Raw genomic sequence first — 27,977 nt, 5'->3', positions numbered from 1 at the left:
ATATCAACATAAATCAAAACTATTATTGTTAGCCTTATTTTAAGTTTTCATTTAGAATAACTTCAGTGTGTTCAGATACCATTTAAATATACACTTACAAATATACAGTAATTGTATTGTTAGACTTTTTGCTAACATCACTTTTTGGAAATTAAATGTATAAGTCTGTGGTGTTCTCTCATTTAATGTTTGAATATTTAAATATGTCAGGATTAGGTCCTTTGTCCCTGATCCTACAAAGATTTACTCACTACACATGCAAGTGAGTAGTCCCACTGACTCCAATGGGGTTATTCATATGAGTCCAGTTAGTAACATAAGTCATTGCAGGATTGAGGTTTAGTTGCATAGCTCCTATTAATGCTGATGGATACAAATGTGATACTCAATGCATGGCTGAGTTTAGTTCTCTTAGCCTTTGATTAAAGGTAGACTTTTAAATTTGACTTTTTAAAAGTTGTTGTTGAGTATACATTCTTATGTTAATTATTTGCCTTGAAAGGATCTTTTGTTGCTTAAAACTATCTAAGAACAATTAAGGTATGTGGTGGTGGTCTTTTTTTTAAATAGGTATAACAGCAGTCATTTGTACTTACCCTCTTGATATGGTTAGAGCACGTCTGGCATTCCAAGTGAAAGGGGAGCACAAGTACACAGGAATTATTCATGCATTCAAGACCATTTATTCAAAGGTATTTCATTTTCTCCTTCCATACTTGTTAAAGAAAAATGCGGTGGTTGTATTTTTTTAATGCTGTGCACCACTATTTAATGACCTGAGGGAAACAAATGTGAATTTGGCTTTGACTGTGTGTGTAGCACACTCTCGTTTTACAAGAGGGTCTGGATGCTCCCCTTTTACTCATGCTGGTGGAGGGTGGCTCAAGCTGGTGGAAATGGCAGAGGACAACAAATTGGAAATAACAGTGGTATATACTCCTGAGGTTTTTGCCTCTGAGAATAATATTTATAACAGGGGTTGGAAAGTAACATACTTAATTGTGTGTATTGGAAATCATCTCCCTACTTTGTGATTCTGGGTGTAGGTAGACCTGCCTTCTCCTAAGCATTTTCTCCTCTCTGTCTCCTAAGCAGCCAATTTATAGTCCCTCCTCTCAGCCGCTGAGGAAGAGGAAGATGAGGTTAATATTAATACCTCATTGCGTGGCTAGCACTGTCATACAAATGACTTGTCAGTACAATCAGTTCCATAATAATCTAACTATTTCTACTTCTGTTTGCCATGAATTGTTTGTATTTTTATTTTTCCTTCAAAAGGAAGGAGGTTACATTGGATTTTACAGAGGACTGATGCCAACAGTTGTAGGAATGGCTCCTTATGCAGGTAAGTTAAAAATGTTGTTGCTAGCATTGTATATGTGTCTCACAGTTGTATTTGCAAAATTTGTATTTGCTTCTGTTAAACTGAAGGGCTAAATTTCTGCTTGGACAGAATGGAAAGGGCAAACTGCAGGGAGTCATTTGTAGCTTCCTGATCTGATGGTAGATCAGCTTATGATGTTGATCAGTGCAAGTTAGAATAGCTGCTGTAACTTATACCACTGGTGAAAATCCCTAAGTGACCTTTCTGAGATGTGAGGGGTCAGTGACTGAGTTCTCCTCTCGCTCCCCACCCCTAAAGCTTCTCCGATGGAAAAAGGTGCAGGACCTGTTCCTAAACCTGGCCAATCTGGCTGTAGTTGCTGTGTGAAAGGCCCACACAAACTAAGGGAAATAGACTGACTATAAAGGGGAAACAATGAAACTGACTATGGAAAATGCTCTCGAATGAAGTAAATAAACTGAAAAGATATGAGATTTTTTTCTAATTTCTTTCAATTATACTAATCTTAGGTGTTACTTGTAACTATAACATGTTAAATTAAAAATCACTTTTTTCAAAGTGTTTTAAGATCCTTGGTTAGAAGTTACAAGACAGATGCGCAAAGTATTATTGTATGTACGCTTCCATTGCATGTGTAGTACAAAAACCAATTCTTAAAATTAATGCCTAAGGCACACTTTTTTCCAAAGTGCCTTCTCAACACTTGGCAAATTACAACAAGCTGAATCCTAGACCACACTTAAGATTGCTATTGATGTGACAAAGTTCCTGCTCTACCTTGGTGGGTCTCGCGCTTATTGGCGGATTTGCTCGCTCTGGAGCTTACGGCAGCCCTCAGCTTGGCCGTTCTTCTGAATTCACAGTCCAGGTTGACTCCTCCTGTGTCTGACCAGGAGTTGGGAGGATTTGGGGGGAAACCGGGCCCACCCTCTACTTCAGGTTTCAGCCCAGGGCCCTGTGGAATGCAGCTGTCTAGAGTGCCTCCTGGAACAGCTATGCGACAGCTACAACTCCCTGGGCTACTTCCCCATGGCCTCCTCCCAACACCTTCTTTATCCTCACCATAGGACCTTTCTCCTGGTGTCTGATAATTCTTGTACACCTCAGTCCTCCAACAATCTGCGTTCTCACTCTCAGCTCCGAGTGCCTCTTGCTCCCGGCTCCTCACACACACACCAACTCCTCACACACACACATCAACTGATGTGAGCTCCTTTTTAAAACCCAGGTGCCCTGATTAGCCTGCCTTAATTGATTCTAGCAGCTTCTTGATTGGCTGCAGGTGTTCTAATCAGCCTGTCTTAATTGCCTCCAGAAGGTTAGTGATTGTTCTGACACCTTCCCTGTTGGGAAACAGAATGTCCTTTGCTTGCTCCTCAGCTGTCTGCTTTCTATTCTTTTCTAAAGCCCCCTGGCCTGGATTTTTCTTACTTTTTGAACCTGCCTTAGTTCCCCCCTCCGACCGGGCCAGACGCTTTTTGTTTTGGTTTGATTTTTTGTTATTTTTTTCTTCTTGCCGTTTACGTGCTGGTCGGCCTCCAGCTTGCCGCCAGCAGCCCCCCCCCCCCCCCACGCCTGCTTTTGGGAGCAGCTATTTGCGTCAGCTGAGCCTCCCGGAGGAGGGGGGGGAAGATTGCCGATTTTGCTATCTGGAGGGGGGAGTGGAAACCCCCAGACCCAGCCGTTTTGCTGGCAGGTCGGATTTTACTTCTTATCTTTACAACATTCTCAGCATGCCGGAAGCCTTGGAACACAGCCAAAACAGCTGGAGAAGAAGATTTCAGAAGACAGGAGAAATAACCCAGGGAAGCTACAAATCATCGTGAAGGGGGCCGTAAGACTGAGTAATCTTCTGAATTATACTCTCGTGGGGGGGAGTTTGACTGTGGTTTACTTGCGTTTGTGGCGGCACAGGGGGTGTGGCGCGGAGCCCCCCCTGATCCATCGGTGCCCACCCCCCCACCATCACTACAACTGTTACGGCCCCCCTCCGCCGTCCGTCCCTGCTGGCAACCTGCCATCTACCTTCGGATCCAGCTGTTTGCTTTGAACTTTACCTTTCGGACCGGACATAACTGCCGACCAACCGAGACTCTTTGGACAAACGTGCGTGGATCTGCACCACCCCCCCCCCCCCCGGATTGCTTATCCCACAGCTTGCCCCTATTATCGGACCCCGATCTGTTTCCCCCCCCCACCTCCCAGTCCAACCCCTTTGGCATTCCCCCACCCCCCCGCCTGCAGCCCAGCAGGGAGGAGCAGTTACTCTGCTTCCCCCTCCCTCCTCCTCCTTCTGGTGTCTCCCCGTCTCTCCCTGCTCACAATGGCGGGGAATGAGAGGGGCAAGGCCCCTCTAACAAAATCAGTTGTCCCTCCCCCACCTCCCCCCCTGCCCGACCCCCAAGATTCCCCCCCCCCCACTATTGTTAAGATACTTGCCATCCCCCCCCTGCTGGGGCACCGGCAGCAGGAGGCACCGGGGTGATTACTGCTGCTGCTGTGCCCACCGCCCCCCAGATTCTAGGAACCCCCCCCCTCCCCCAGCTGGCCGGAAGGGCCAGGGTGGGAAGAAAGGAAAGGGCCCCGCTAAAACCGCTAGGCCCTCCATGGCAGGGGCTGTCCCCACCGCTGTGGCCTCGTCATCGACCGTGGCACCCCTCCCTGCCTTTCCCTCCACCAGCTCTGCAATTGTCCCTCCCCCGGCCCCCAGGATGTATGCCCGGGTGGTGACGGGCTCCCCCCTGCCTGCCGCCTCGTCATCTCGTCCCCCCCCCCCCACCTCCGCTACCATCACCAGCGGCCAGGGCCCTTTCCCCACCTTGACCAGGAGGCACGGTGTCCGTTGCCTCCTGCTGCCCGGCTCACCCCACGTGGAGACATGCGTGCAGGCGTTGGCGAAGGTGGTAGGACCCACGGCTATTGTGGCGGCCTCCAAGGTGTATGGGAAGGTCGTTTTTTTCTTAGCTTCGGAGGCTGCCGTCCAGGAGGCGGTGGAGAGGGGCCTGGCGGTGGGGGGAGTGTTTGTCCCCCTAGAGCCGCTAGAAGATCTGGGCGTTCGCCTCGTCCTCACCTCCGTTCCTCCCTTCTTACCCAATGTTGCCCTGTTACCCGCTCTCTCCACACTGGGGAAACTTCTCTGTCATCAGCCCTCTCCCGTTGGGCTGCAAGGACCCCCCCTCCGTCACGTCCTTTCGTTCTGCTGGCAAGTGCAGCTTCTACCACCGGCGGGGGCGTGTGATGGAGAGGCGCTCGAGGGGTCTTTCCTAGTCCCCTACCAGGGAGCCCGCTATCGGGTCTTTTACTCCACCGGAGAGGCCCGGTGCTACCTCTGCCACTCAGTGGGGCATGTCCGCAGAGACTGCCCTTTGGCCCGGGGGGGAGGGGCACCCGAGACCCGGCAGGACATCGGCCCCGTCGCTGCCGATGCCCCTGGCTGCCCGGCACCTGAAACCAACCCTCCTCCTACTCGACCCATCGCTGCTCCCGTCCGGGCCCAAGAGATACCTTCCCTACAACACCCGGGCGAGCAAGGGAGTTCCACCCTTGCTATTACCAATCCAGCAGAGCCTATGGAGGAGGGTATGGCAAGCCCCCATGCTGCCTCACCGCTACCTGCCCGAACCCCTGAACCATCGCCTCCGCCCCCCGACAAGACCCCTGCTAACCAACCCCCAGACGACGCTATGGAGGGCTGGACCCTAGTCCAGGGGAAGCGAGGCAAGCGGAAGGCTCGAGCTCCGCTGCATCCATCCGGCGCGGAAGCCCCCCAGAAGACGAGGAAAGGAGGCACCGATATTGAGCCTCCCGCTACGGCCACGAGTGAGATCCATCCGCTGGTGTTGGGAGGGGAAGACGGACTGGCATTGGAGGGCAGAATCCCCCCTCCACGGGAGACACTCCCCTCCGAGACTCCTGAGGACGCCTCTTCTGCCTGCATACCACCCGAACCCCCCGCAGACCCCGAGGCGACGGTTGAGGCGGGCCCTAGAGGAGAGGCTCCCGGGGTAGCAGGAGCTGGCCTCTCCTCCGTGTATGCGGAGATTGAGGCCCTAGATTTGACCCCGGTCACCCAGGGAGAGGATGATCTACTGCCGGCTGGCCTCGAGCTGGGCAACCTTACCCCAGCCCCCCTTTCCCCATGCTCCCTCCCCCTAATTGCCTTCCCGGGCGAGCACCCTGCAGAAGGTGGTCCACCACCTGATGCCATGGCCGCCAAGACCACCACGGAGCCAGCGCCTAGCATTACTGGGAGCCCCCTCCTTAACCCTTGACTCTGCTCAGGAAGCACTTTCCTTTAGCTGCTTGCCTCCTGAACCCCAGAGCCTTGCCCCTGCCCCCACCCCGTCCCTGCCCAAGTCCCCTCCTCCTGCAATGCTAATGCCGCCCCTGGGGTTATTTCCTTCCCGCCTTTCGCAGATTCCCCCAGGGAGCAGTCTTTGCACTTTCTAGTCGTGACCCATTAGGAGTTGCAATTTTTTCCCTCCCATCCCCCTCCACCCCAAGGCATGAAATGAATTTAATAACCCCAGCCTGTCAGACGCTCTGTCGGTGGTCCGCACCCTGTCTGCCCGCCTTAGCGGACCACAAGGCTGTATTAAGAGCCCCACCAGGGAATACCCCAGAAATTGTAACCCCACCCCCCCATGAGCTGCGGCATGCACTATGGAAGTTCCTAGAACACACCCATGGCGCCCGCAATAGGGTACAGCTGGCTCTTCAGCTATGGGGGGACTTTGACCAAATCCTCCAGGCCACAAGGGCCCTTATACAGGAGGGCAGGGGGCAAGGAAGGCGCGGTGCCGCGGCTTCTGAAACGATCTACTCATCCACGGGATGGGTCACGGGTTGCTGCGCAACCCGCCGGGGGCCCTGAACACCCCCACCAACAAGAACCCCCCCCCCCCCCCAGCCCTCCGCATGACGCCTCTTCTTATTGCGACCCTGAATACCAGGGGCTGTAGGATGGCTCTCCACAGGTCCCAGGTGCTCTCTTACCTTCGGGAAGGGGGGTACTCTGTAGTTTTCCTGCAGGAGACCCATACGGACCTGACCGCCGAGGACAGGTGGCGGCTGGAATGGGGAGACGGGGTATATTTTAGCCACTTCACGACTTGACAAGCTGGAGTGGCGACCCTGTTCTCCCCCAAACTACGGCCCGAGGTGCTAGGGGTCACTGAGGCCGTGCCGGGCCACCTGCTGCACCTTCAAGTCCGTATGGAGGGGCTCGTGGTCAATCTTGTTAACATCTATGCCCCGCAAATGAGCTCAAGGCGGCCACAATTCCATCAGTGGGTGTCCGACTTTCTCGGCACCCTAGATTCGCAGGAGGGCCTGGTCCTGGGAGGGGACTTTAACACCACCCTCGAGGAACGGGACCGTTCAGGGGCCGAGCCGAGCCCGGCTGCTGCGAATATTCTCTGAGGGATAGTTGAACATCACTCCCTAGCGGACGTCTGGCGTGACCATCACCCAGATGACACTTCCACGTTCACTTTTGTCTGGGTGGAGGCCCATCGGTCACACCATTCTCGGTTGGACCGTATTTACTTATCCCATTTCCATCTTTCACAGGCCCACTCCTCCGCCATTCGGCCGGCCCCATTCTCCGACCATCATTTAGTCACCATAACGGTCTCCCTCCGTGCAGAGAGACCGGGGCCGGCCTATTGGCACTTTAACAACAGCCTGTTGGAGGACAAGAGCTTCGTGACGTCCTTCCAGGAGTTTTGGCTGGCCTGGCGAGAGCAGTGGCGTGCCTTTCCTTGGTGCGGCGATGGTGGGATCTCGGGAAGGTGCCCGCCAAGCTCTTCTGCCGTGACTACACTCGGGGCACCAGCCGACGGCGAAATGCGGCAATAGAGCAGTTGGAACGGGAGGTCTTAGAGATGGAGAGGCGCCTGGCTGCCAACCCCAAGGACCCGTCCCTCTGCGGAGCGTGCTGGGAGAAGCGGGAGGAGCTCCAGGCCCTCGAGGACCACCGGGCCTGAGGTGCCTTCGTTCGGTCCCGCATCCGCCTCCTTCGGGAGATGGACCGCGGCTCCCGCTTTTTCTAAGCCCTAGAGAAAACGAGGGGGGCCAAGAAACACGTCCCCTGCCTTCTTGCGGAAGACGGCACCCCCCTCACGGATCCGGAGGAGATGTGTGGGAGGGCCCGTGACTTCTACACAAGCCTTTCCCCAGATCCGACCAATCCTGGCGCTTGCGGGGTGCTCTGGGAGGAACTCCCTACGGTCAGCGTGGGTGACCGAGACTGACTAGAGCTGCCTCTCACCCTGGCCGAGTTCTCGGAAGCCCTCCGTCGCATGCCCACCAATAAATCTCTGGGCATGGACGGGCTGACCGTGGAGTTTTACCGCGCGTTCTGGGACATCCTCGGCCCAGACCTAGTCACTGTTTGGGCTGAGTCCTTGCAGAGCGGGGTCCTCCCTCTGTCGTGCAGGCGAGCGGTGCTCGCCTTGCTGCCGAAGAAGGGGGACCTCCGCGATTTACGAAACTGGTGTCCCGTCTCACTCCTTAGCACGGATTACAAAATCATAGCGAAAGCAATCTCGCTGTGGCTAGGGTCCGTGATGGCGGACGTGGTCCACCCAGACCAGACCTATACTGTCCCGGGTCGCAGCATTTTTGACAACCTATTTCTAGTCCGAGACCTTTTGGAACTCAGGCGGAGAGATGGTCTGTCGTTCGCCCTCCTGTCTCTTGATCAGGAGAAGGCGTTCGATAGAGTAGACCATGGGTACCTCCTGAGCACGCTGCAGGCGTTTGGATTCAGACCTCAGTTTGTGAGTTTTCTCCGGGTGCTGTATGCCTCCGCGGAGTGTTTGGTTAGGCTCAACTGGACCCTGACTGAACCGGTCAGCTTCGGGCGAGGAGTGCGGCAGGGTTGCCTCCTCTCGGGCCAGTTGTACGCTCTGGCGATCGAGCCTTTCCTCTGTCTCCTCCGCAGGAGGATGACAGGGTTGGTGCTGCGGGAGCCGGAGCTGCGGCTGGTCCTGTCGGCTTATGCCGATGACGTACTCCTCGTGGTCCAGGACCTGGGCGACTTGGCGCAAGTGGAGGCATGCCAGGCCATCTATTCGGCAGCCTCCTCCGCCTGAGTCAACTGGGTCAAGAGCTCTGGCTTGGCGGTGGGGGACTGGCGGCAGGTAAGCTCCCTCCCACCCGCGCTTCAGACCATCCGGTGGAGTGCGGGTCTACTGCTCTATCTTGGCATTTACCTTTCCGCCACGCACCCTTCCCCGCCGGAGAACTGGAAAATTTAGAGGGTGGGGTGATAGAGCGGATCCGGAAATGGACGAGGCTACTCCGATGTCTCTCCCTCCGAGGGAGAGCACTGGTGCTTAACCAACTAGTCCTGTCCACGCTCTGGTACCGGCTCAACACCCTGGCCCCAGCCCCGGGTTTCCTGACCCACCTCCGGAGATTGATCCTAGTGTTCTTCTGGTCAGGAATGCACTGGGCCCCTGTTGGAGTTCTTCATTTACCCCTGAAGGAAGGAGGGCAGGGCCTGAAGTGTCTGTACACTCAGGTCCGTGTTTTCCGCCTCCAGGCCCTGCAGAGGCTCTTTTATAGTGCAAGTAGTTCGGCATGGAGCATACTGGCGCACGCCTTCCTGCACCGCTTCCAAGGGCTCCGTTACGACCGGCAGCTCTTTTATCTTTGTCCGAGAGGTTTTCCGCGAGACCTCTCCAGGCTGCCGGTCTTCTACCAGGACCTCCTCCGGACCTGGAAACTGTTTCTAACGACCAGGTCCGTGGCGGCCACCGTGGGAGCAGATCTCCTCATGGAGCCCCTGCTGCACAATCCCCAACTCCGTGTGCAGGTGGCGGAGTCCCGCCCGGTGCGCCAGAGGTTGGTCCTGGCGGAAGTCACGAGGGTCGGAGACCTCCTGGACTACGACCGGAGAGACTGGCTGGATCCCCTGACGCTCGCTCGGCACGTGGGGCTCTCCAGCCCTCGTACCCCCCGGTGCGTACTTCGGGAGGTGAAGGCCGCCTTGACCCCCGCTGCTCGGGCTTATGTCAACCGAGCCTTGCGCGAGGGCGCACCCCGCCCATCTTCTACCCCAAGCCCGCCGGACCTTTCCATTGGGCCCCTACCCTGCCGATCCCAACAAACCCCTCACCCTTTCACTGCAAGCTGGCTGCATGAACTGCAGCCGGTCAGTTTTCAAATTGCACCACGGAAATATTTATACACACTCACGCTTCACACCCTTCACGCCCACACCCTGGTGTCCCGCCCCGATACAAAGTGACGGGACCTCCTGCCACCTTTGGAGGGTGAGCAACCTCGATGGGCCAGCCTGTATTCCACCTTGGTCTCGAGGCCCGTCGGGGACATCAGTTGGCGGCTCCTTCATGGAGCTGTGAGCACGGGCGTGTTTCTGACACGGTTTACCCCATCCCGGATACTTGCCCTTTTTGTAATGTGAGGGAAACCCTGGCGCACGTATATTTAGAGTGTGCCAGATTGCAGCCCCTTTTCCGGCTCCTCACAAATATTCTATTGCACTTTTGGCTTCATTTCTCCCCTCACCTTTTTATCTATACACTTCCCATCCGTGGCCCCACAAAATTGTGGGATCTCCTGGTCAACCTCCTCCTAGCCTTGGCTAGAACAGCCATTTATAAAACCAGAGAGAGGAGGTTGGCCCATGAAACGTCCTGTGATTGTAGGGCTTTTTTCCGGTCCTCAGTACATTCACGTATCCGGGCGGAGTTCCTCTGGGCAGCGTCCACCGACTCCCTTGACGCCTTCGAGGAGCGGTTCTCTGCTCGGTGACCCCGTCCGGTTCCCTCTGTCTGACCCTTTGATTGAGGGGAAGAGCGAGAGACGCCAGCCCCAGCCGTTGCCGCTGTGGATACCATCATTACCGTCATCTAGGAGGGGTCCAATAATACATGGGTGTCTACCCCCCCACCCCTAAACCGCCCACCCCGCAGCTGTGCCCATCTTGCCGGGCACTCTCAGGAGAGGGAGGATCGGTGACACTGGGCGCGGCACTAGGTAACTCGAGGGGGTGGAAGACCATGAGTGTCGAGGAAGCCCCCCGCTCTAGGCCACCAGGTAACTCAGGAGGGTGGAAAACCACGAGTGTCGAGGAAGCCCCCCCGCTCTGGGCCCACGCTAGCCTGAACACTTCTCCCTCCTGAAGGCTGCTGTGTTATACCTTCTGTTTGTGTTGTTTTGTTGCATAGTTGTTTTGTTTCCTTTGGTAATTCTTGTAAGTGTTACCAATAAACTTCTTTTCTGTTTCCAAAAAAAAAAAAAATCTTCCCTGTTACCTTACCGAGGGAAAAGGGACCTACTTAGCCTGGGCTAATATATCTGCCTTCTGTTACTCTCCTGTAGCCATCTGGCTCGACCCTGTCACATTGGATAAATATGTAATATTTGTATTGATTTATGTAATGTATGTAACTTTTCTCTCTTTCACAATATTTAATAAAAACCTCGTAAAGAATCAGGAATTAAATAATTCAGTGTGTGATTACTCTCTTATGTTACAAAGACTCTATGTGTATCAGTAAGAAACTTGTGGTTTCCTAAAGTCTACATAAAATTACATTTTTCTCTTTCAGGTTTTTCATTTTTTACCTTTAGTACCTTAAAGAGCATTGGACTTGCCCAAGCACCTAGCCTGCTTGGAAGGCCTTCCTTAGATAATCCTGAAGTCTTAGTTTTGAAAACACATGTAAGCTTGCTGTGTGGTGGCTTGGCTGGAGCAATAGCACAGACAATATCGTAAGTTTTGGTGGGATATGGGTTTGTTTGTTTTGGGGTTTTTAGCTGCACTTATTGAAGAAATTATATGCTATCTTGGATTAAGAATTTTTCTTAAATGTAATATTTCAGAGTTAAGCCTTTTTTTACCTGATAGGTCAGAAACTAGAGTGCACTTACTTCATGGTGCTTCACTTTCTGAATGTGTTTTAATTTTGAAGATCTTTAAAAGTATATGTATCAGACCAAATCCTGCTGTCTTTATTCTGACAAATTTCCACCAAGGTAAATTAGAATCTTACCTAGAGTTGGAGTTGTTTTACATCAGTTCATTTTAAAACAAAATCATAGCTACAAATATATATTTAAGTTACTATATTTGGCATAGTTTATTTTTATTTCTCCCTCCTTCTCTACTCTCTGCCTTTGTCAGATTTTCTCCATGGCCCAGAAACAGGTGAATTGATTGGATTTATTTTTTTGGCATTTATTTTTTTCTAAACTAGTTAATTACAAATGTCACACATGCATTTCTGTCTCCTCCCTAAATTCTGTTTTACACAAACTGGTTTATGCTCTGTCTGATCTTCATGTATCTTCTTTACTTCTCCCTAATGGAATATATTAAGATTCTGATTCACTGTTTTTAATTGTGCTGGCGGAAATCTCGGTTTTTGGAGAACTTTCAGCTGTGTTGGGCACTGAGTTTGATCCTTGACTCACTGTAAAAGGAACTTGGAAGTTTCACAGGGAACTTCCTTTATTTATATTCATGTGTGTATATATATACACACAAACACTGTATTCATATTTTTGCCGTTCAAGTAGTTAAAATGCTTTCTTTTTTAACAAACAAACAAACAACTCTCTTCTTTAGATATCCACTTGATGTAACTCGTAGGCGAATGCAGTTAGGATCAGCTCTTCCAGATGCTGACAAGTGCCTGTAAGCATTTTATTATACCATCCTTTTCAACTGTAGTAAGTGAATTCCTAAATGTATAAGTAAACCTCTTTGTTTAAAACTGATACATGATTAACTGTGCTATAGATTCCTTCATATTTTCCACTAGTGGAGAGGGTAATAGGTTTCTGTGCTCTTAACTGAGAGGGAAACTGTTTTTTTCTTTATTGTGATCTCTTTTAAAAATCACAGAAATGAATTCTGCGAATATGAGATCTTTATTGTTGAAGTTCTTTTGTGTTAGGCTTCAATTTACTACAGCTTCACTTGGCATAAATAAGCTCCAAGGGCCCAATCCTGATTCTGTTGAATCTCGGGGCAGGTCTACACTACAGCCTGGATCGATGCTCTGAGATCGATCCACTGGTGGTTGATTTAGCGGGTCTACTAAAGATCGCTCTCCAGTCGACCCCTGTACTCTGCCCCCTACGAGAAGAGTAAGGTCAGTTGACGGGAGATTTTTCTCCCGTTAACCCCTGCGGTAACTCGAGCTAAGGTACGTCGACTCCAGCTACATTATTCACGTAGCTGGAGATGCGTAGCATAGGTCAACTTACCGCGGTAGTGTAGCCATAGACATAGAATCGTAGGACTAGAAGGGACCTCAAGAGGTCCTCAAGGCAGGAGTGCAGGGGATGGTTGTGTCACCAACTTCTGTTGTCTTGAATGGTGTAGGATCTGGCCCCAATGTGAATGATTATTTTTTTCTTGTTTACTATCACTTTCTTGTAACCACAGTACTGATTGACAGTACAGTTGTAGACACTGAGAGTATATCTACACAGCAGTTTAGGCCTGGGGCTGAGCCTGGGCTCAAGCCAAACCCCCCCTTGCATTCACACTGCAAATGTGCTAACCTTGTTTAACCATGTTAAACTGTGACCTAGACTCTATTGCTTTCATGTGTGCATGAGGCCCTGACTTGACTCAAGTCCCAGAAGTCCTCCGGATGCATCCTAGAGAGCACAGTGCTGCATGTAGTCAGCACGGTGGCCGGAAGCACCATTACTACCTGGGAGTATGCTTTCTGTTCCTGCTGCTTTCGCTGCCATGGTTCCGGCTCTTCCTCGCTGCTGTGTAGAGCTTTCCTGGAGCAGGGAGCAAAGCCACCAGGCAGGAGGTGGCTACGGGCCACCAGCATGTTGGGGGTCGTTCCTCCCCCAGCCATGCTGAGCCAAGAGCTTTGCCTCTCTGCCTCCCTTCAAGGCAGCCACTTGGTCCCTGCTCCACACTCTGGCCCTTGCTCTTGGGCTCCCCCGCTCTCCCTGCTGTTACATGTTCAATGGCACATGGGCAACGTGCTCTGTAAAGGTAGCCAGTGGGAGTCAGCCCCAAAACTTCACGGCAGCCTCCCAAGAATCCCTTATCCCTGCCTCTCCAGGTGCATGAGGGACAGTGATAAGGGATCCTCAGGACATATTGCCCTTGACTGAAGGAAAAAAGGAATACATCTGAAATGAGAAAAAGGAATTAAAAACATGATGGCATTGTGCCAGGTGTGTAGCAACATCCAGTTGGCATTCTGATGCTTCATTGGCAGCTAATTCTGCTCTGAGATGGATTAATTTTCAGGTTTAAAATATAGTTGCCATAGTCCACACAGAGCTGGGATTTTTGGCACTTGTGAAGCAGAAAGGAGGAGGACTAGGAAGTGGGGCGAGTGATTCAGTTATATAACTGGCCATTATCTTTGAAAACTCATGGCGATCGGGGGAAGTCCCGGGAGACTGGGAAAAGGCTAATGTAGTGCCAATCTTTAAAAAAGGGAAGAAGGAGGATCCTGGGAACTACAGGCCAGTCCGCCTCACCTCAGTCCCCAGAAAAATCATGGAGCATGTCCTCAAGGAATCAATTCTGAAGCACTTAGATGAGAGGAAAGTGATCAGGAGCAGTCAGCATGGATTCACCAAGGGAAAGTCATGCCTGACTAATATAATTGCCTTCTATGATGAGATAACTGGTTCTGTGGATGAAGGGAAAGCAGTGGACGTGTTATTCCTCGACTTTAGCAAAGCTTTTGACACGGTCTCCCACAGTATTCTTGTCAGCAAGTTAAAGAAGTATGGGCTGGATGGATGTACTACAAGGTGGGTAGAAAGTTGGCTAGATTGTTGGGCTCAATGGATAGTGGTCAATGGCTCCATGTCTAGTTGGCAGCCGGTATCTATCGGAGTGCCCCAAGGGTCGGTTCTGGGGCCGGTTCTGTTCAATATCTTCATAAATGATCTGGAGGATGGTGTGGATTGCACCCTCAGCAAGTTTGCGGATGACACTAAACTGGGAGCAGTGGTCGATATGCTGGAGGGTAGGGATAGGATACAGAGGGACCTAGACAAATTGGAGGATTGGGACAAAAGAAATCTGATGAGGTTCAACAAGGACAAGTGCAGAGTCCTGCACTTAGGATGGAAGAATCCAATGCACAGCTACAGACTAGAGACCGAATGGCTAGGCAGCAGTTCTGCAGAGAAGGACCTAGGGGTGACAGTGGACGAGAAGCTGGATATGAGTCAACAGTGTGCCCTTGTTGCCAAGAAGGCCAATGGCATTTTGGGGTGTATAAGTAGGGGCATAGCCAGCAGATCGAGAGACATGATCGTTCCTCTGTATTCGACATTGGTGAGGCCTCATCTGGAGTACTGTGTCCAGTTTGGGGCCTCACACTACAAGAAGGATGTGGAGAAATTGGAGAGAGTCCAGCGAAGGGCAACAAAAATGATAAGGGGTCTGGAACACATGACTTATGAGGAGAGGCTGAGGGAACTGGGATTGTTTAGTCTACGGAAGAGAAGAATGAGGGGGGATTTGATAGCTGCTTTTAACTACCTGAAAGGTGGATCCAAAGAGGATGGATCTAGACTATTCTCAGTGATAGCAGATGACAGGACAAGGAGTAATGGTCTCAAGTTGCAGTGGGGGAGATTTAGGGTGGATATTAGGAAAAACTTTTTCACTAGGAGGGTGGTGAAACACTGGAATGCGTTACCTAGGGAGGTGGTGGAATCCCCTTCCTTAGAAGTTTTGAAGGTCAGGCTTGACAAAGCCCTGGCTGGGATGATTTAGTTGGGATTGGTCCTGCTCTGGGCAGGGGGTTGGACTAGATGGCCTCCAGAGGCCTTCCAACTCTGTTATTCTATGATTCTATGAACTTTTCCATTCCCAGTGGAGTCATTGAGGCTTTGATACTGTATTAAAGAAAAAACAACACCACCACCAGCTTTTATATCCATGCTAAATTTTTATTTAATACATTTGAATCAACCCTCTCCCTGCCACCAAACACTTTGGCCAAGTTATAAGAAGTAAGACAGTTGGACGGCAAAAAGTAAAGTAAAGAATACTATTTAGAGAAATGCAAGATTTTCTTTGGCCTAGGAGAGTGAGTTATCAGAGATGCAAAAAGAAAAGGAGTACTTGTGGCACCTTAGAGACTAACCAATTTATTTGAGCATGAGCTTTCGTGAGCTACAGCTCACTTCATCGGATGCATACTGTGGAAACTGCAGCAGACTTTATATACACACAGAGAATATGAAAAAATACCTCCTCCCACCCCACTGTCCTGCTGGTAATAGCTTATCTAAAGTGATCATCAAGTTGGGCCATTTCCAGCACAAATCCAGGTTTTCTCACCCTCCACCCCCCCACACAAATTCACTCTCCTGCTGGTGATAGCCCATCTAAAGTGACAACTCTCTACACAGTGTGCATGATAATCAAGTTGGGCCATTTCCTGCACAGATCCAGGTTCTCTCACCCCTCTCCCAAAAACCACACACACAAACTCACTATCCTGCTGGTAATAGCTCATCCAAAGTGACCACTCTCCCTACAATGTGCATGGTTATGGGGCAAGTGATGCTGCTTTTCCACAATTTCAGCTCTCTGGTCACGCAATCACAGACATGAAGGTCGCTATCTTAAAACAAAAACACTTCACATCCAGACTCCAGCGAGAAACTGCTGAATTGGAATTCATTTGCAAATTGGATACTATTAATTTAGGCTTAAATAGAGACTGGGAGTGGCTAAGTCATTATGCAAGGTAGCCTATTTCCCCTTGTTTTTTCCTACCCCCCGCCCCCACCAGATGTTCTGGTTTAACTTGGATTTAAACGTGGAGAGTGGTCAGTTTGGATGAGCTATTACCAGCAGGAGAGTGAGTTTGTGTGTGTATGGGGGTGGGGGGGTGAGAAAACCTGGATTTGTGCTGGAAATGGCCCACCTTGATTATCATGCACATTGTAGGGAGAGTGGTCACTTTGGATGAGCTATTACCAGCAGGATAGTGAGTTTGTGTGTGTGGTTTTTGGGAGGGGGGTGAGGGGGTGAGAGAACCTGGATCTGTGCAGGAAATGGCCCAACTTGATTATCATGCACACTGTGTAGAGAGTTGTCACTTTGGATGGACTATCACCAGCAGGAGAGTGAATTTGTGTGGGGGGGTGGAGGGTGAGAAAACCTGGATTTGTGCTGGAAATGGCCCAACTTGATGATCACTTTAGATAAGCTATTACCAGCAGGACAGTGGGGTGGGAGGAGGTATTTTTTCATATTCTCTGTGTGTATATAAAGTCTGCTGCAGTTTCCACGGTATGCATCCGATGAAGTGAGCTGTAGCTCACGAAAGCTCATGCTCAAATAAATTGGTTAGTCTCTAAGGTGCCACAAGTACTCCTTTTCTTTTTGCGAATACAGACTAACACGGCTGTTACTCTGAAACTTATCAGAGATGGTTCCAACCTTATAAAGATACTACATAGGATCAAATCCTGCTTCTTATTCATGTGGGTATTCCTGTTGAAGGAAATAAGACTTGTATCTGGGCAAGGACTGAAACCAGGACTTCAGTATTTGGCCCTATAAAATGATAAGGGATCCCCCAGGGGTGCTGCAGCAGATTGCACCCCAAGGCCTGGGGATGCACTTCACTGTTCTGCAGCCAGCAGCCCCCAGGCTGGGGTGAGCGTGCGTGTTTTTTTCCTCTGAAACCTACATTTTATGTCAAACATCAAAACTGGACAAAAAAACAAAACAAAAAAAAAGCAAACAAAAATACTCTTCATTGACCATTCTATTCTAAAAATTAAGAATTGCAAAGTTTTATTTCAGTAGTTTGACAACACTAGAGACTGATGTTCTAGTTATTCTCAGAACCTTTTCCTGCCAGTGTGAATCAGCCTAAAGGTGGAGAGCACAGTTTTCAGATTGGATCGTAGTTTAGTATAAAGCTGTCTCAAACTGCATTCTTTCTACTGAAACAGCCACCAAAGGAGCTAATTATGCAGTTTATGTATTTGTGTGCCCCTTATGGGCTCCTGAGTCACATCAATAGCACCTCCACAGTCAGGAAATGGGAAGCAGTAAAGATTTCCCACAGTGCACTATGTTCTAGGGTTAGAGTGTTGACATTGAGGGGAGAGGGGCACTTGGCATTTTGGGATATGTTTACTTTGACTCAAGTCTGTGCAATTGCAGTATGGACGCCAGAACCCTAGGTTTGAGCATTGGTCAGGTCAGAAAATTCTTAACCTAGGGTTAAAATGCAGTGAAGATGCTTAAGTCCAGGGTTCTCTGACACAGGTCAGCTAACTTGAGTTTCATGAACCCTAGGCTTATGTTGCTGTGTAGACAGTCTAAGATCAAATATCTCAGGCTCTTGCATAGTGCACTTTGGTAACACTAAGTGAAAACTCCATAATAAGACATTGTTCAAATCCGATTAAATTCACACTTTTACCAAGAGCTGGTATTAATTTGCATGGGGCAAATGGAAGTTGAAATCCATTATTTTTCTATTCAGTTATATAAACATCAATCTTTTTAGCTCATTACAGTTTGTTTTTATATATATATATATATGTAATATAGGTCTGATTACTGGTTTTGGTGATCTCTTGCTTCTTGGGCTTGCAGGAACTAACCATTATAAAGACACTAGGTCTTCCACTCAGTATCCCTATTAAGTTGGTATTTTGGAGGAATCCATATCTCTAGCTCCAAGGATGGATGGACAATGGTCATTATGTTGGTATTTGAGCATGGGGAAATAGAGAAAGTAAAAGTCCTCAAGTTTGGAGGATTATGGGGGATGTGTTCAGGGAATAATTTATTTGGTAGCCCGTGAATGCTGAGCCATCTTTCAGATCTCTGACAATATTTACCTTTTTTGGTCGCTATATTTTAGCATCTATTTGTTGATGGTTACTAGTTTCTTCTCTTCTGTAAGTTCAGAAAGAGGAAAAACAGTTATCTGCAGATCTAATGCATATACTACTTCACTTATCAGTTAAAACAGGCTATTTATAAAAATTGTGCAGCTAGTACTCTTTTCAGAGATAATGTTTGGAAATTCATCTTAGTGCAGAGTCTGAAATACAGAATGTGTTCCAAATCTTTAGCCTTAAAGAAAAGGGGGTAGTCTTATGGTTAGCATAAGAACGGCCATACTAGGTCAGACAAAATGTCCATCTAGATCAGTATCTTGTCTTCTGACAGTGGCCAATGCCAGGTGCCCCAGAAGGAATGAACAGAACAGGTAATCATCAAGTGATCCATTCCCTGTCGCCCATTCCCAGCTTCTGGCAAACAGAGGCTAGGGACACCATTGCTACCCATCCGGGCTAATAACCATAACTACGATCCATGAATTTATCTAGTTCTTTTTTGAACCCTTTTATAGTCTTGGCTTTCACAACATCCACTGGCAAGGAGTTCCACAGGTTGACTGTAGGTTGTGTGGAAAAAATACTTCCTTTTGTTCGTTTTAAACCTGCTGCCTATTCATTTCATTTGGTGACCCCTAGTTCGTGTGTTATGAGAAGAAGTACATAACACTTCCTTATTTACTTTCTTCACACCAGTCATGATTTTATAGACCTCTATCATATCCCCTCTTAGTCATCTCTTTTCCAAGCTGAAAAGTCCCAGTCCTATTAATCTCTCCTCATGGAAGCCGTTTCATACTCCTAATCATTTTTGTTGCCCTTTTCTGAACCTTTTCCAATTCCAGTATATCTTTTTTGAGATGGGGCCACTAGATTTGCACGCAGTATTCAAGATGTGGACATACCGTGGATTTATATAGAAGCAATGTGATGTTTTCTGTCTTATCTATCCCTTTCTTAATGATTCCCAATATTCTGTTCGCTATTTGGACTGCAACTGCACATTGAGTGGATGTTTTCAGAGAATTATCCACAGTGACTCTAAGATCTCTTTCTTGGGTGGTAACAGCTACTTTAGACCCCATCATTTTATATGTGTAGTTGGGATTATGTTTTCCGATGTGCATTACTTTGCATTTATCAACATTGAATTTCATCTGCAAGTTTGTTGCCTAGTCACCCAGTTCTGAGAGATCCTTTTGTAGCTCTTTGCAGTCTGCTTGGGACTTAACTATCATGAGTAGTTTTGTATAGTCTGCAAATTTTGCCACCTCACTTTTTACCCCTTTTTCCAGATTATTTATGAATATGTTGAATAGGTCTGGTCCCAGTACAGATCCCTGGGGACACCACTATTTACCTCTCTCCATTCTGAAAACTGACCATTTATTCCTACCCTTTTAACCAGTTACCAATCCATGAGAGGACCTTCCCTCTTATTTTATAACAGTTTACTTTGCTTAAGAGCCTTTGGTGAGGGACCTTGTCAAAGGCTTTCTGGAAATACAAGTACACCAGATCCACCGGATTCCCCTTGTCCACATGCTTATTGACCCCCAAAGAATTCTAGTAGGTTCTCCTGGTCATTGCAAACCGAGCTATCTGTGTTTTTAATGATTGAATCCCCCATAATTATTACCTGGCTTTTCCCCATAACTGGAGTCATTGCCCCGCCCCCCCAACCCCCAGAGAGGTTGCCTCACTGTGAGAGGGTACAATGACATCATCTGGAAGGGGGGTCCCAGCTATGGGATTGTTTCCCTTTGCTTCAGTTGGATGTTCTCTTCCCTGAGACTTTCATCCTCCTCAACAGCACAGAGGCTGTCAGACCCAGGGTGGGACTGTTCTACTCTGTCCCGGAAAGTCTCATCTATGTACCTCTCTCTCCCCCTTAGCTCTTTCAGTTCAGCCACTGGTCTCCAAAGCCCGTACACAGTCTCTGAGGGCCAAGAGCTCCTTGCATCGAATGCATACATATGCCACCTGCCCCTAAGGCAGGTAATCATACATGCTGCATTGGGTGCAATAAACTGGATAGCCCCGACTCTGTTGCTGGACTTCTGCCTGCATTCTCTTTTTACTCTTGCAGCTTGTTCCTTTGTTGATGTTTTGTTTTTATCGGGGTATTTTTGGCTTTAAGTTTAAGGAATGTTAAATGTATCTAGCCCCCCCTCATATTCCCACTCTAAACTCCCTCGCAAAACTCCCCTTTTAGCCACTCCTGTTCACTAGCTCCTCTAGTCTCTTACGGGCAGGTTTTTTAAAGCCCTTGTCTTTCTGAGTAGCCCTGGCCCCTGGTTAACTGTCGATGGATGCTAAAGCGCTTAGGGATAAAAGCCTTGTTAAGAAGCTCTCAGCCTTGCTTAGCAGGCCGCTAGGCTCAGCATATAGGTCCCCAAACAAACAGACCACAGGGTATATTTCAGTCAAGCAGCAAGCACACCACAAACACACACTAAGGCACTGGACTGAGGCTGAGATCTGCGTTCTAATCAAGTCTCTGTTACAGATTTCCTGTGTGACAACAGTTAGGGCTTGTTTGCATGGAGAGTTAGCATGCAGGAAGCTAGGCGAAAATCTGCAACACACTCGCTTGCCATGCATTAACTGGCCATGTGGACCTTGTTAGCATGCACAAAGTTCTGTAGTGCGCTTTGAGATGCACCAATGTAGACAAGCCTTTAATTTTTCTCTGCCTTAAAGTTCCTCATTTGTAAAATAGGTTAACACGTACATACCTCAGAGTGGCACTGAGAGGATAACAGAGAAACCTTTGAGGAGGTCAGATAGCTCGAGTGGTCACATGACTTTCATTAGCTATCCCATAAAATCAAAAAGTAACATGAAATGCCTTGTATTTAAGAAAATGATTTTCAATATTAAATAAATCTATGTATTGCATAAGGGCTTGGATTCTTTTTATCTTTTCAGTACAATGGTGCAGACACTGAAGTATGTATATAGACACCATGGAATACGAAGAGGATTATACCGCGGTTTATCTCTGAATTATATTCGTTGTATACCTTCCCAGGCTGTGGCTTTTACCACATATGAGTTTATGAGACAGTTGTTGCACCTCAACTAAATTTTTTTCCTTAAACTTCACTGAAAAACTACAGTTATCAGTCTTCATGTTATGTTTGTGAGTAAATTACTTGAAATGGGAAATTTAATCTGTCACTGTGAACTGTTGGAATTTTAGTACTTAATTTTATTTGCCAAAAAAAAAAAAAAAGCATGGAGTAATAGAACCCTTTGGAGTCAGAACAGGAAATTGCCTAACATGGACATTAACTAGCTATAACCAACTCTTTGCACTTGTACCTGTAGGCTCCATTTGGTTAATACAAATAAATTATATAATTTACAACCATCACAGTTACAATGAAAGGAACCAGATTTTGATACGGGTTTCAAACTGTTTGCTGTTTAGCTTTATGATGTCATTCCAGGACTTTAATATTATTTATCATTGTATTGCTTGTTAACCCAGAAGTTAAATGTCTAATTTTCTTTACTAAATAAATTAACTTGAATAAAATGAACCTAATTTTCACTTGCTTGTGAGATTTTGTAAAAGTAGAACTTGGTAGCCCACAATTTAAGGGTTGCTTTATTTTATTGCATATGAATTGTTTGTGTACAATTAAATAAAGTAATGTTCAGTATCTTCTGATGGATAAACATTTCAAGAAATATGAAACTCTTCAACTGTTTCAATAAATACTAATAATGAGATTAATTTAAAAACAGAATCTTATGATTTGGAAGTCAGTAACTTTGCTTGTTATCTTTTAAAAACAATGCTATTACTAAGTATGCTATTAACTTAAAATAGGATCTGATAAATGAAAATTCCTACATTACAATAACAAATGTAAAACGGAGGTCTCTGGGCCCAATCCTGCAAGATATTGCATACCATTTTGTAAGGTGTTGAATGCCTTCAAGTCAATTTTTTGGAAGTTGAGGTCACTCTACACCTTGTCACATTAGCCCCGAAAAACATATTTGTCTTTGTGTAGTGACGGAGGAGAAAGTAGAGACAAGACTGTGTATGCTGCAGCATTTACCTACCTGGACCATGTGCATACCTTTTGGGGAAGGGGAAAATAAAGGCTGTACTGGAGTTTGTTTACAACAGTGGACAGTAATAGTATGAATATATACAATGGGGATGTGTGCTATTCTGGCTGTGCAGTATAGTATACAGTATACTATTACTCTGATTTTTTTTTTCTGCTACAGTTGCTGCTCTTCTTGAGCTAGGAAATAACTTAACAGATCTGCTCATACATGATTTACACTGGTACAATTTCAATTTAAAGAACTTCTTCTTAGCTGAAGAAACTGTAAAACTAGAATAACTATTCTTTCAGTCATTTACTGTTAAGTAATGCAAGTTTATTTATTGATTTGTAAATATTTTGAGTGATGTCCTGGTAATGGATATATTAACTAAAATAGTGATTTCATAATCAATATCACTTATTTTTGACAACAAGGCCACAACCTAGAATTTGAGTTTATACATCAAGAATAACTTTTGTGGTTGGAATTTTTTTCATTTTTTTAAAATATATATTTCTTTGATATTTACCAGTGTTATTGGCAAAGAATGAGATGTATTTGAATTTATTTTATTAAAAAACCTTGAATAACAATAAAATATCTTTATATGATTTGTAAATATTGCAGACAATAGAAATGCATGTTTCTGGAATTATACTATATTGCCCCTTGTAAATAAACATAAACAAAGTTGTCATGCTTGATTAAAAGAGACTACAATTAAGATTTTGGTCTGACTTTTAGTTTTATTTAAAGGAGAATTAATTGTGTTAGAAGCAACTCTTCAAGATTACAAATCACCAGGATTTAAATTGATTTAAATCACTCCTCAGGAAGACTCGATTTCATCATGGTTTTGTACATAAAAGTGCATTCTTGTTGGTTGTTATAACCTTAATACATATTCTTCACAACTTAGAGATAGATGTAGGTTTTGTTTTTAGAAGGTACACACTATATATTTTTAAACAGTGATTTATTTTGAAAACTTTTCAGATGAGTTTTACAGCTATATCAGAAAATGAATGATTGTTTAGTTATTTCATTTACCAAAGGTAATTGAAGCAGATAGTTCACTTCCCAATGATTTCATAAATATCTCCAATTCAACAGGTTAATCATTAATATCTGGAGGATTTTCTTGCCATGCTGTATTAGGAGGAGAACATCACCAGACAAACATTTAAATGGTTTTATTTAACTAAAACAACAACGTTAAGTATTCTGGATTTTTTTCTTCAACAGCAAACATATAATATTTTAACAAAACAAGCATATGTCCCTCGCTTCTCACATTTATCTCCAGACTTCTTCTCCTTGTCCAGATCTATTCTGCCCCCAAAAATCTTCTATTCATTGAACATTTTGAAACTTTGCACTTTTAGAGAGAGGTAAGGGATTGACTCTGTGCACACAAATTTGCAGATGGGCAATAGAGTTGAGGTCTGTTATTTCTCACCTCTATATATTTATTTATTTAAAAACATTTTTGCTGTTAACAAGCATGTTACTTCTGGAGACACAAATCCATAATTTAAGAACTGCAAAACTAAGCATCTCTGATTGTATCTTCTAGACTGAGCACTGCGTCCCATTGGGTAGATAGAAAGATTAACCTAAATAATCTATACAGAAGCCTGTGGAACCCCATACGATTGGGTCCCTAATCCATGAACAATTAGAACTCATTTACAAAACTTTTCTTAAACATTACATGAATATATTGTCTCACACTACAGAATTAGAATTTATAATCCCTGTTCCATGATGAGATGTCTTTGAGCTATAATTTATCCTAATTAAAACTAGGTAAGTTTTTTCCTCAAAAAGCATTTTATAAAAAAAAATCAGATTTAAATAAAATCAGTTTTTGATTTAAAAAAAAAATAATTGATTTTTATCCACCCTGCAAATCACTAAGCATATGTGTAGACTTAAATTGCAGTTGTAGTCTGAAGAACAACTCTGTAAAAACAGCATTGTGAGATTCTGTTTTGTTGATTTTGTTTTTGTCTTGCAAGCTCTGTCAGTGGGGCTCTAGGATTCAAGCTTAGTTCTTTTTCCATTTTAGTATCATTGCAGTAATAAAGGTTTTGTAGACTAAATTCTGTGTTTAATAAAACATGTGAAGTCCCATTGTCTTCTGTGGGTTTGCACAGGTATGATTAGAATTTAAACAATCGTTTTGCTGCACAAGATGGAATAGAATCCAACACAAAAATATAACCTTACTGGCTGGTATTGTCAGCAGCAACAAGGGCCATGTTCAGTGTCTAGGGTTTCCTTTTAAAATTACAAAACAAAACTGACCTGAGCCCGCACCCAGAAATCTGGGAAAACTAAATACTTCCTCATGGTGCCTTTAATAAGCAGTACTTTCCCACTGGCAAGCACGAAGTCTGTGTATAAAACAAAGAAAACATTTATTAAGGGCAGAGGGAACACAGCACAGCAACATTGACTTAAAAGTATTTAAATAATTAAAACACCCACCCCACAGTATGGCAGTAGTCCTTTGCCTCAGTTTCCTCACCTTCCAGTGTGAAAGTCCACTGGACTTTAACACACCACTTCCCCCATCCCTTTACTGCATCTCACTCAGTTTGTTGTTAAAGGTTAGCAAAATTACAGATCCCAGTGGTGCATTCAGATTGGTTCAATTCCAGCCCTTTCACTAGAGGAAGGGAAGGAATGCTGCTTGGCTCCTGTGAAGAGATGCCTTGATACTCATCTCTGGTTTTGCACCTGCTGCTTTTTTACATCTAATTTAGCTGTCTTGGCTATGCAGGATTAACAGGTGTAAAAAGCGGTAAAAACTGTTACTAAAACAAGCAGCTCTGACTCTGAATGAATATAAAGAACAGATCTACCTAGTAAGATGGTGCCATTTTTGGTTTCACTTTTCAGAATAAAAATACACTTTTAAAGTGTATTTATAGTTTAAAACAAAATGTATTCAAAAACTGGTTTGTCTTGCTAACCCAATAATCCCAATTTTTTAAGGAAATGTATTGTTTCATGCCCTAGAGGATAGGTTGGGGGAGATTTGAATTTCTCTTCTAAGTGCCTGGGTTTATCTCTTTCAACTCTTTACCCCCTTTTTCTGAATAGGTTAGTCTCCCTTATGCAGCTAAAATAAGGAGTCAGTCATGAACGCTAAACCAGTGAGAGAGCAAGAGCAGGAGGAGGAAAATTACACAAACTTAAGCTTGAAAGAGAATTGAGTCCATTCCCCATCATCCCCTGCCCTGAAAAGATATTTCTATTTTTCTTTAGGAGAGTTGAGTCCCTCTTTTCCCTAAATTCCTGTTCTTTGTCTTCCTTCCTCTCCTCAACCCCTGTATCACTCTGTGGTCTGGGCTTCAGTCTCAGACAAAGAGAGTCCAAGAGCAGATCAGTTGGCTCCAGCCAAGGTCTCATCACTACCTTAGTCAATCAGCCACTTGCTTCCATGTTTCTCATATTTTTCTCTTTACATGCTCAGTAAAGGAAGATGTGGTGGAAAGTTTGATTTTCTAGTAGGGCTTTCAGGAGATTAAAAAAAATAATCGTGATTAATCGTGTGATTAAAAAATTAATCACGATTAAGCACACTGTTAATATACCATTTATTTAAATACTGTTGGTTGTTTTCTACATTTTCAATTTTTAAACCTTGGGTCTAGTGCTGTGGCTATCTTTAGAAATCTCACATTGGTACCTTCTATGTGTTTTGTCAAATCTGCAGTCAAAATGCTCTTAAAACGAACAATGTGTAGTGGGTCATCATCCGAGACTGCTGTAACATTAAATATGTGGCACAATGCAGGTAAAACAGAGCAAGAGAGATACAGTTCTCCCCCAAGGAGTTCAGACACAAATTTAATTAACTCATTTTTAAACGAACATCATCAGCATGGAAGCATGTACTGTGGAATGGCATGAAGGGCCATATGAATGCTTAGCCTGTCTGGCATGTTAAATACTTTGCAATGCCAGCTACAAAAGTGCCATGCGAATGCTTGTTCTCATTTTCTAGTGACATTGTAAATAAGAAGCAGGCGGCATTATCATCCATAAAAGTAAGTAAACTTGTTTGTCTTAGCAATTGGATGAACAAGAAGTAGGACTGAGTGGGCTTGTAGGCTCTAAAGTTTTATATTGTTTTGTTTTTGAGGGAAGTTATGTAACAAAAACAATCTACATTTGTAAGTTGCACTTTCACGATAGAGACTGCACCACAGTACTTGTATGAGATGAATTAAAAAATACTATTTGATCATTTTTACAGTGCAAATATTTGTAATAAAAAATAATATAAAGTGAGCACTGTACACTTTGTATATTGTGTTGTAATTGAAATCAATATATTTGAAAATGTAGAAAAACATCCAAAAATATTTAATACATTTTAATTGGTATTTTATTGTTTAACTGTGCGATTAATCACAATTAACTCAAAAAAATTAATCACGTGAGTTAACTACGATTAATCGATTGCCCTATTTTGTAGGGTGTTATTTTTTTTAACAGCAAACTCCGTTTCACACTTTTCTTTAAATTTATGATGAATACTTGGGTGCTCTGGGTTTAGTATTGTTTTCATATAGCTTTTTATCAAAGTCATAGCCATATTTCATGTACAGATCAGACTAATTCATGCTTCCAGTATGCATTCGGTTTGCATATAAATCTTGGATTTTTTTATTTTATTTTTTTGGTCAGAGTATCCCTACTCCATGTTTGTCAAACAGAGCTTAAATCACAATACCAAGTAAACCATGCACACACTAAAAATATGTAAAAATATAGCCTATCCCATGCCATAATAACCAGTTCTCATATTGTACAATAAGAAACATACAAACATACAACAGTAGATTTTTCCATTGATATTTGATACTTAAGTTATTCACTCTTTTCAAAATAGTGAATTAAAATTAATCCAACAGCAGTTGTCCATATCTCTTTTCTGTGGGGCTTGAGGCAGCTATCGTGTGTAACTTAAAGGAGCTCACACAGCTTAACTTTTTTCAATCTGTTTTGAAAATAAGTCCAATGTTCTATTTGCAACCATCTGCCATGTATTACATTAGAGAAAGTAAAAGGTAGAAAAAGGCAGGGGGATAATGGGACATAGATTGTTAGGTCATTGTTAGATTCTGCCAGACGGAAATGATCACTGTTGCAGGATGAGTTGTACTTTAGAGCCCATTTAGTCCTTCTGAGTGCACCCTTCAGGTGACAGGCTTGGCTCTCTTTACCTCTCTCAGGAGTGTAATACTGCGATCCAACCACTTTTGGACTGATCTCTGGGTTGCAGCCCCCCTGTTTCCCAACCGTGTAACCATGACAGGCCCAATTGTACTTAACACTAGCAAGAAAATTTCTTTCTGGTAGTATGTGACCAGTGGCTGACTAAAGTGACATAACACAATTTTATCAAAACAAACATATTGTTTATTCACCTACAGGTACATAGCAAACAGGGAAAATGGATAAAACAAGGAAAGGCTGGTTCTTGCCCACGCTATTTTGCCCTTGGAAGTGTTGGGTAAATTGCACTCTGCTCAGACATCGCTTGTCCTGGAGTGACAGACAGCCCCTCTAACATGCTCTTTTTCCCTCAGAGACTGATCTCCACCTGCTGCAATCTACTTAAGGCCTCCTTCCTTCCTGGGCTGGGGACTTGGTTTAATAGGCTCTTGGATTTGGACCTGGT

General features: G+C 45.4%; 1 protein-coding gene across 5 annotated transcripts in view; it reads left to right on the top strand.

Annotated features, from left to right (window-relative positions):
- SLC25A16 (solute carrier family 25 member 16) overlaps window positions 1-21,761 on the top strand; it is a 41,387-nt gene extending 19,626 nt beyond the window's left edge. For all 5 annotated transcript variants that reach the window (XM_077821753.1, XM_077821752.1, XM_077821757.1 and 2 more), the window contains 5 exons: window positions 571-692; window positions 1,279-1,345; window positions 10,930-11,092; window positions 11,949-12,017; window positions 21,134-21,761. In XM_077821753.1, the coding sequence (XP_077677879.1) occupies window positions 571-692; window positions 1,279-1,345; window positions 10,930-11,092; window positions 11,949-12,017; window positions 21,134-21,290 (578 nt within the window). In that variant the 3' untranslated portion in view covers window positions 21,291-21,761. The remainder of the gene's footprint in view (window positions 1-570; window positions 693-1,278; window positions 1,346-10,929; window positions 11,093-11,948; window positions 12,018-21,133) is intronic.
- The last annotated feature ends 6,216 nt before the right edge of the window (window positions 21,762-27,977 follow it).

The sequence above is a fragment of the Eretmochelys imbricata genome, chromosome 7, assembly GCF_965152235.1.
Source record: "Eretmochelys imbricata isolate rEreImb1 chromosome 7, rEreImb1.hap1, whole genome shotgun sequence".
Taxonomy (NCBI): Eukaryota; Metazoa; Chordata; order Testudines; family Cheloniidae; genus Eretmochelys; species Eretmochelys imbricata.
The sequence above is the reverse complement of the archived record's forward strand: the minus strand, read 5'-3'. Positions and strand labels throughout refer to the sequence as shown.